The sequence below is a fragment of the Humulus lupulus genome, chromosome 4, assembly GCF_963169125.1.
Source record: "Humulus lupulus chromosome 4, drHumLupu1.1, whole genome shotgun sequence".
Classification (NCBI taxonomy): domain Eukaryota; kingdom Viridiplantae; phylum Streptophyta; class Magnoliopsida; order Rosales; family Cannabaceae; genus Humulus; species Humulus lupulus.
This window is the reverse complement of record NC_084796.1, coordinates 53,866,821-53,876,830: the sequence shown is the minus strand read 5'-3', so window position 1 is coordinate 53,876,830 and position 10,010 is coordinate 53,866,821. Positions and strand designations below refer to the sequence as shown.

General features: G+C 36.7%; 1 protein-coding gene and 1 non-coding gene across 2 annotated transcripts; one reads left to right on the top strand and one right to left on the bottom strand.

Moving 5' to 3' along the window:
• Positions 1-1,729: 1,729 nt before the first annotated feature.
• LOC133832181 (uncharacterized) lies at positions 1,730-2,215 on the bottom strand. The gene has a single exon (XM_062262556.1). The coding sequence runs from the start codon at positions 2,213-2,215 to the stop codon at positions 1,730-1,732; it is 486 nt and encodes a 161-aa protein (XP_062118540.1).
• A 6,391-nt stretch (positions 2,216-8,606) lies between these two features.
• LOC133833715 (small nucleolar RNA R71) lies at positions 8,607-8,713 on the top strand. Its single transcript, XR_009893081.1, has one exon. It is a non-coding gene; the product is annotated as a small nucleolar RNA R71 (small nucleolar RNA).
• The last annotated feature ends 1,297 nt before the right edge of the window (positions 8,714-10,010 follow it).

Below are 10,010 nucleotides of genomic sequence, written 5' to 3'. Positions count from 1 at the left end.
GATTTTCCTATAACAATAGCATTGATGAATGCACCATACGCAATATCGACATCCCCCAAATGCTTCGTTGGCATGAGCTTTGCCCCAATGAACATATGCCAAGCCTTAGAATTTAAATCCATAAATTTAGTCTTGAACTTACTTGGTTGGTCATTTTCAAATGTCCTCCATTTAGCACTTGGATGGACTCCAAGAGTGGCTATGATAGCATCTAGATCTGGATCCTTCTCTAATTAACTAAACTCGTCATCAGGGATGTCTCAAAGATTGTAGAATTTATTGATAGCAGCAACAGAGTAACTAACAAGAATGCCACGAACTATGACTTTATTGTTAGCTCACTCCACAACATTTGCATAAAATTCGTGAACAATAGGCTGGACGACCGCTTGTGGTTGATAGCACCAAGTTTGCCATTTTCTTGTCTTTATTTGTGCCATAAGAGATGGGAAATCAGTCATCTCTAAATCAAATCCTCATTCCGTTACCCAAGCTTTGCCTTTCACAAGAGCATCCTTATAGGCATTAAACGGTTTTTCAGACACAAACTTGTTGGAATCATATGTAACTTCAGGAGCAGAAGAGGATGCACTTGGATCCTTTCGAATTCTTTTCAGTGCCATTCCAAAATTAATTACCAAAGTTGCTTATTGTTTGTAGTTTAAGCCTAGAAAAATCCCGATGGTGATAGCCAAACTAATTCAAACACAACAACGATCTTCACCAATATACCTCCCAACAGTTTTCTCCCAATATTATTACCAACTTCACTCCAAAACACAAAATTAGTCACTGAAGCATTTTATTAAACACCTTGTGTGCAGAAATTTTGCAAGTGAAAAACAAGTCTATTAGTTTAACATCCTCCCAAAAATCACAACTCACAGCCTATATAGTCTCAAAACATGCTCAATATCATCCACAATACCACAAATCTTCAAACAAAAGAGAAAATTTCAAAATCCCCAAATAAATCCAAATATCCTTTAAGTGTCAATAAAGAAAATGTACTTACTTGCACAAGATGATTCCAAGTTAATATGAGAAGTGGTTCCTTTGATGTAGTTGTCAAAAACCCAAGGAAAACATCACCAAAACTTGACTTGTAATGAGGATTTTTGGATTTAGGGTTTTGGAGAAAAATTGTGGTTGAAAAGAAATATTGAAAATGGGGAAATTAACTTAAATGTATGAGAAGAGAATATAGATGGTTGTTTGGGTGTTTGGGAAATTTGATGGTGAAGTGAGAGTAGGGATTTCATATTGGAGTAGAAGAGTGTGAGAAATGTGGTGAAGAGTTGTGTTTTTGTGTTTGGGTTTGAGAAGAAAGGAGAAAAGAAGAAAAAATTGAAAAGAAAAATAATTATAGGCAGAATTTGGGTCATGGCCGTGGCTTGGGTTTTGGCTTACAGTGGCCTGAACCCCTGATGCGTAGGTCCTGGGTGAAAAATGTGTATAAGTAGCGGCAAGAAAAAGTCCTTGTTGCGGCCAAAACCTCCTGATTCCCCATGCCACATTTTTGAGAAATTAGGCCGCGGCCACTAAGAGTGTTGGCTGCGGCCTGGAGCCCTGGACACTAAAATATATATTTTTTCTTTTAACGTTTTTCACGATTTAAATTTCCATCTAAAACTAAAATAAAAAAATTTCAAACTAAAAGTAAATGAAAATTAAAAATGAAAATTTACACAATAGCTAAGTTTAACGTCGCTAGCTCGACTTCGAAGCTTCACTCTTCATCCACATATTCCGGATCGACAAGGTAAATCACAATAGCTTGTTCTTCCTCCATCGATTCGTAATATGGCTTTAATATGTGACCATTCACCTTGAAAGACTTTTCGGTACTTGGACTTGTAACTTCTACTGCTCCATGAGGAAAGACCTTGATAACATTGAAAGGACCCGACCATCGAGGTTTTAATTTCCCCGGAAAGAGTTTAAGGCGAGAGTGATACATGAGAATGTTCTGGCCTTCCACAAAACTCTTTCGAAGAATATGTTTATCATGAAACGCTTTGGTGTTCTCCTTGTAGATCTTCGAACTCTCATAAGCCTCATTACGAATTTCTTCTAATTCATGTAATTGAAGCAGTCGTTGTTGTCCTGCTGCAACCATGTCCATGTTAAACTTCTTCACAGCCCACCAAGCCTTATGCTCTAATTCTACTGGTAGATGGCAAGGCTTTCCATACACCAACCGATACGGTGACATACCATAGGTGTTTTACATGATGTGCGATGAGCCCACAAGACATCACTAAGCCTTTCACTCCAATCTTTACGGTTTGGGTTTACATTCTTCTCAAGAATTGATTTGACTTCTTGGTTGGAAACCTTCGCTTACCCATTGGCTTGTGGGTAATAAGCAACTGTCACCTTGTGAGTTACACTATAGCGGCAAAACAATGCTTCTATACTCTTGTTGCAAAAATGAGCGCAGCGATCACTAAGTATAGCCTTGGGTGTACCAAATCTCACAAAAATGTTAGAACGAATGAAATTCACCACTGTTTTTTGAATTATCCACTCTAGTTGGAATCACTTCTACCTATTTAGACACATAGTCCACTGCCAAAGGAATATATTCATAGCCAAAAGAAGATGGGAAAGGTCCCATAAAATCCATACCCCAAACATCAAAGATCTGTAGAATTAAAATTGGAGTTTGCGGCATTTGTTCTTTGGCTGTTATGTTACCAACCCGTTGACAACGATCACATGCCTTATAATACGCATAAGAGTCTTTGAAAATTGTAGGCCAATAGAAACCACTGTCAAATATTTTACGAACTGTCTTCTTAGGTTTAGAGTTTCCACCACAAGCATAAGCATGACGCAAAGCAAGGATGGAACATAATTCAGATTCAGGTACACACCTTTGAATGATTTAATATGTACAATCTTCCAAAGATAAGGTTCATCCCATATGTAGTGGTGAGCATCATGCTTGATCTTGTTCCGTTGTGCTTGTGTGAGATCACTTGGTAACTCCTTTGTAGCAAGATAATTGACAATGTCGGCATACGAAGGAATGACTTCCTGCATGGCTAATAGTTGTTCATCGGGAAATTTTTCATTCATAGGTGTTGACGCAGTTTTTTGCCAACAGTGAATTATATGAATAACTAGGATGGATTAGTCCTTAATGATAAACTGTACTAAGAAAATGATAATGATAATGCTCAAGGATGTTGGTAATTAGCTACCAAGAAAATGATCACTCCTTTTTACGTGGTTCGGAGGTTAAAATCCCCCTAGTCCACGAGTCGATATTATTGCTATAAACTTCTCTCTATTTTTACAGAGTATTTGCATTACAGAAAGAATCCAACCCTTTGCAGTACCCAGGATCCTGGTATTTATAGGAGAATGATCTCTGGGTAGGTATTGGGGACATCTCGTGATCTCTTGATCCTTCACATCATCTCTGCAACATTGATGATTAATATCTAAATTTTGCATTGAAGTGTGGTCTAATCAATAGATAAAAAAGGTAATGGGCCGCATGGCCTAAATCAGGCATGCGGTGTCTGATCACGCTCGTTTATATTGCGTATCTAGGAATTCGAGAATAAAACAGACACGTGATGTCTGTTTTATGCACATTTATATTGCGTGGTCAACTTTATAAAGACCTTGAGGTACGTCAGACCTTTGGCGTATCATGAGCTTAACGTAATGTTAGCTCGTGCCTCTTGATGCCATTTTACACAAAATTGTTCCAGGTGATAGGTTACTAAATGTCTCAATAGCTCGAGCTATTTGTATAGGGGATGACATCGAATGTTTTCGGATGAGAGGTGAACACGTGGTGCATAGATTACGACTTTTTATTAGCTCGCTGTACCCGAGCTGTCTCAACAAGGGATGTGCTGAATTTTCAGGGCGTACAATAGGTAAATGGTCTTCATTCCAAATAAGACGACTCAAGTGATCCGCCACCAGATTTTCTGAACCCTTCTTGTCCTTTATCTCTAAGTCAAACTCTTAGAGAAGTAGAATCCACTGAATCCGTCAAGGCTTGGCTTCTTTCTTTGCCAATAGATAGCGAAGAGCAGCATGGTCGGTATATACAATCACTTTAGTTCCAATCAAGTAAGACCAAAACTTTTCCAATGCAAAAATTACCGCCAATAACTCTTTTTCAGTGGTGGAATAATTAAGTTGCATGCACATTACTAAGAGTGTGAGAAGCATAGTATATAACACGAGGGAGCTTGTCAACTCACTGACCAAGAACAACACCCACGGCATAGTCACTCGCATCACACATTAGTTCAAAAGGCAACTCCCACGGCTAAATTATAGGAGATGTAGTCAAAGATTCTTTTGATAAGTTGAAAAGCACTAAACACTTTTCATCAAACTTGAACTTTACATCTTTTTGAAGATGGTTTCATAGTGGTGTGGAGATTTTAGAGAAATCCTTGATAAATCTCCTATAGAACCCGACATGCCCAAGGAATGTCTCACTTCTTTCACACTAGTCGGAGGTGGTAGAGAACGAATTAAATCAATCTTTGCCTTATCAACCTCTATTCCCTTGACTGAAATTGTTAGGAAAATATGTATTTGCCTCAATGGAAATGGTAAGATAATACAACTCTATGCAATAATATTACAAATAAATATAGATTGATTAAAAAGAGTGTTACAACTCTATAACTGAAAATACAAATAAAAGGAGAAGGAGATGTAAGATGATAGAAATAGAAAGTACAACTCTATTACAAAAGATACAAATAAACTAGAAGTGTTTGAACAAAGGAAATAAAAGGATTACAATTCTTAAACAAAAGTACAAGTAAATAGAACAAGAAGAAAAAGAAGAAAAGCAATAGAAGAAAATAAGAACAAGAACAAAAACAATAAACTCTCACTCACACAACCAAAGTGAAGAATGTTGGGATTACCAACTTGCACAAGGTTTAAAACCTTTGTCCAAAAGCTTATTTCCCCCTAACTCAAGCACTAAGGGATCTCTCTCAGATTTTTGAAATACTTTATGGAATTATCAAGCCTCAAGGTATTTCTAGCCAAGTGCTCTAATGGATAGAAATGTTGTGTCTTTCAAGTGAGCTATAAGCTCCTATTTATAGAGTTTGGAGACACCCTTTGAATTTCAAATTCCACCAACCCCCATGGCTATTACCAATGTTTAATTGGATTAATATGAAATTAAAAATTACATTTGGGAGTTATTTGAGTTTTTTGAGCCGTTCAACAAAGATTGAAAAAACTGAAGAAAAAAAAGAGTCAGTTTTGGCCTGTGGCTGCGACCAGAGACATTAGTGGCCGCGGCCACCAATATTCAGTGGCCGCGACCACTAACCATTTTCAGCACTTAAAAATGTGCTGTTTTTCCAAACGGTTCCAAACCCTCCCAAATGATTTTGTAACCCCCAAAACCCATTTTTGGGGTTAAAATCATATCTCTAACAGCCATTTCACATATGGATTTATGAAATTCATTTCAATATTGTGTAACACCAAATTTACACAATAAAGGGTAATATTTGGAAGTTACAAATTTGTAACACCAAATATGTTACATTATTTGGATATATCTCATATATCTAAATATTGTAACTCTCTATTATATGTTACAATATGTGACACTCTTGTCACATTTATTTAATCTAAAACATTATATTATATTATAATATTACATTATATTATAAAATAATATAACAGAAATCACATGACCCAAAACTATACCTTGGTTTACCATAAAATGACATTTTTCCCAATTAAGCACAATGTTAGTTTGAATACACCGCTGGAGTACCAAAGTGAGATTATGAAGGCATTGATCAAATGAGTCACCATAAACACTAAAATAATCCATAAAAACCTCAATGATGTTTTCAATATATTCTGAAAAAATGCTCATCATACATCGCTGAAAAGTGGCAGGAGTATTACATAACCTAAATGGCATACGTTAGAAAGTGAATGTACCAAAAGGGCATGTGAATGTTGTCTTCTCTTGATCTCCAAGAGCAATAAAAATCTGATTATATCTCGAATAACCGTCAAGAAAACAATAATAAGGATGACCTGCTAACCTCTCAAGCATCTGATCAATGAAAGGTAATGGAAAATGATCTTTACGAGTTGCCGCATTCAACTTACAGTAGTCTATTCAAACTCGCCACCCGGTTTGCATTCTTGTTGGCACCAACTTGTTTTCTTCATTCTATACCACTGTGATTCTAGACTTCTTTGGCACTACCTGAACTAGACTCACCCATTGACTATTTGAAATTGGGTAAATAATACCCGCAATAAGGAGCTTCAATATATCCTTTTTCACAATCTCCATCATAGGTGGATTTAATCTCTGTTGTGCCTCACATGTTTGTTTAGACCATTCTTCAAGTAATATTCGATGCATGTGGATAGAATGGCTAATCCCCTTAATATCAGCAATAGACCACCCAATGGTTGTTTTATAATCTTGAAACACTTTTATCAATTTTTCTTCTTGAACTTGGTTAAGATTTCTTGCAATTATAACTGGAAGTGTCTTATTCTTCCCCAAGTAAACATATCTGAGATGCTCCAGAAGTGGCTTCAATTCAAGTGTAGGAGCTTGAACAATTGATGGCTATAATTTCTCATTAGAAATATGTAAATCCTTAAATGTAACATTCTTAAAAGTCTTGTCAAAACCACTATTGAGTGCGGTTATGACATCCATGATCTCTTCAGAAAAATCTTCATCGGTCAACACAAGATGCTCTCCAATACAACCTCCAAACAATCTTCATTATGCAAATCTAAGACTCGTTGAGAAGGGATATCCAACACATCAAGAGAGTAAGCAGCATGTACATCACATGGTTACCTCATAGCCTCAAAAATATTGAATCGAATTGTCTCCCCATCAAATTCCATGGTCAATGTACCATCATGCACATCAATCTTGGTTCTTGCAGTTTTCATGAATGGTCATCCCAAAAAAATTGGAGTGGAGCATGGAATGGATTCATCTTCCATATCAAGAACACAGAAATCTATTGGAAATACCAATTCATTCACTTGAACTAAAACATCTTATATTACACCCCTGGGATAAGCATTCGACCTATCAACAAGTTGAATAATTACCCATGTTTCTTCAAGTGGAATGAGATTCAATGAAGCATAAATGGAGAACGACATGACATTTATAGAGGCTCCCAAATCCAACATACAACACTCAATTCTTTTATTACCAATAGTGCAAGGGATAGTAAAAGTGTCAGGATCCTTACACTTCGGTGAAAGCTTCTTTTGAAGAACTGCAGAAACATTCTCCCCTACACTAACTTTTCATTACGCCTCAACTTACGCTTATTAGTGCACAATTCTTTAAAAAACTTGGCATAGCGCGACACTTTTTTAATAGCGTCAAGAAGAGGAATATTCACTTCTACCTTGCGGAATGTATCTAGAATTTCCTTGTCAACCTCTTCCTTTTTAGTCTTCTTCAGTATGTTTAGGAAAGGAAATAGGGTGACAAAAGTAGGCTTAGGGGTTGGTTGAGTAGGGTTGGTTGGCTTTGGAGGCACATCTTCATCAACCGAGCAATCAACTTGTAGCTTGGATGAAAATTTACTAGGCATTGGAGGACTAGGTGGATCATATTGCTTCCCGCTTCTCAAAGTTATTGCACTAGCATTCTCCTTGGGATTCATCTCAGGTTGTGAAGGCAATTTATTAGACAAATGAGCTTCCAACCTATTATATGATGCTGGTAGTTGTCCCATTTGATTCTCCAAACTTTTGATGGATGCTTGGGTAGTTTGCTAAAACTGAAGAGTATTTGTAGCAATTGCATTGATTAAATCTTCAGTAGAAGGTTTGGCACTTGTTGGTAGAGAAACTTGTGGTGCTTGCGATGGTCTAGGTACAAAATTCTATTGAGACCGTTGTTGAAAAGTGAAACCAGGTGGTCTCGCGGGTGTAGATTGTGGAGAACTTGTTGTTGATTCCTATAATGAAGTTTTGGATGATCATGCCAGCTAGAATTATAAGTTTGTGAAAAAGGTTCATAGTACATCTGGCGTAATTGACCTGGGAAATTTCCTACAACATTAACACCCTCAGTCTCTCCCTCAAATAGAGTAGGGCAAGTATCAGTAGCATGCCCCACAACCTGACAGATTCCACAGATTCCAACCTGTTATATGATGCTGCTAGTTGTCCCACCTAATTCTCCAAACTTTTGATGGATGCTTGGGTAGTTTGCTGAAACTGAAGAGTATTTGTAGCAATTGCATTGATTAAATCTTCAGTAGAGGGTTTGGCACTTGTTGGTGGAGCAGCTTGTGGCATAATTGCCTAAAGCAAGTTGTTGTACTGCTGTAGTTAATTGAGCCAATTGTTGACCAAGCTAATTAGCATTAGAAGTGCTCACTTCATTAACTGATTTGGGTGGTGGATTAGGATCTTGGCGAATGCCAAACTGTTGTGAGTTGGCAACCATATTAGAATTCAAGGTCCTAGCTGCAGCAGGAGTCTTATCAACTAGTGTACCCCCACTGGCTGCATCAATCATACTCCTATCCAATGATTGTAATCCTTCATAAAAGTACTGGATTATGAGTTGTTCACTTATTTGATGATGAGGGAAACTAGCACTCAACTGCTTAAATCTCTCCCAAAACTCATATAATGACTCCCCAGTCTATTGGCGAATGCCATAAATTTCCTTCCTTATACTGCCAACCTTAGATGTTGGGAAGTAATGCTCCAAGAACATTGTCTTCATTTCATTCTAGGTATTAACAGTTCTAGGAGAAAGGTAATATAGTCATTCCTTTGCACCACCCTTCAAAGAAAATGGAAATTTTCTTAACTTAATATGCTCTTCAGTTACTAATGATGGTTTCATACTAGAGCAGACTATGTGAAACTCTGTCAGATGCTTGTTTGGGTCCTCTCCTGGTAGCCCATAGAAAGATGATAATAAATGTATGAGGCCCAAATTGAGTTCAAAGTTAACGTCCAATGTTGGATATTGAATACATAGAGGTTGATGGTCTAGATTTGGCGCCGCCAACTCTTTCAATGTCCTTTCCTGAGCCATCTGAGACTTAACTGATGTTTCAGAGTCAGAATCGTTGTCAGATGGTAATGGTATTTGTACTGGATTGACTTTCTTTGAAGGTTGAAAATGTGGATTGTCAGTGATAGTCCTTGAAGAACGGGATGACCATGTCTCAAGATATTGCTTTACGGCTTGTAGTCTTTCTTGAGTATCATCGCCAGACATATACACCTGCAATCAAAAAAAATTTAAACTAGTGAGTATGTAGTTAATTAAATTGAATAATAAAAAAAACTTACAATAGTCCCCGACAACGGCGCCAAAAATTTGGTGGGTGCGTATACCACAACAAATTTAATAATTGTTTTTCTTTCAATACTTCAAATTATTTGAGTATAATAGCAAGCACAGGTCAAACCCACGATCGTTCACTTTATTATTCAATAATTAGCACTAAGACTTAAAATGGGGATTTATATTTCGAACTCAAAATTAAATAACATAAACTAGAAAGCAAATAAAGATTGCTATTACGATATTAAGAAACAGTTAAAGGTTAATCTCCACCCTCAACAATCATTCCCAATCACTAATAAAAAAATTATTCCAATTTCTCAATTAAACTATTAAGCCTACAGATAACGCTGAAGCAGACAATTATCTCAGTCTCCCTATTACAAGTAATCAAGGCGAAGCACTCAATAATTAACTCTTTTACCCAAGCAATAAACCTATGAACCATACAATTTATTTAACTTAGGTAAAGCATTAAATCCTATGGAGGCAAGTTAATTTAGGCAATAAATTAATGAAGCATATAATTCATTTAACATAGGTTCTATTTTTCAACGCAATCAACAATTCTTTTGACATTTCTATCAATTGCAATTTATCACATACATTTAGAATTCTAAACTATTAGGTGAGTAGTAATTCTAAGATGACAATTGATCAATGTAAAACCTTAATT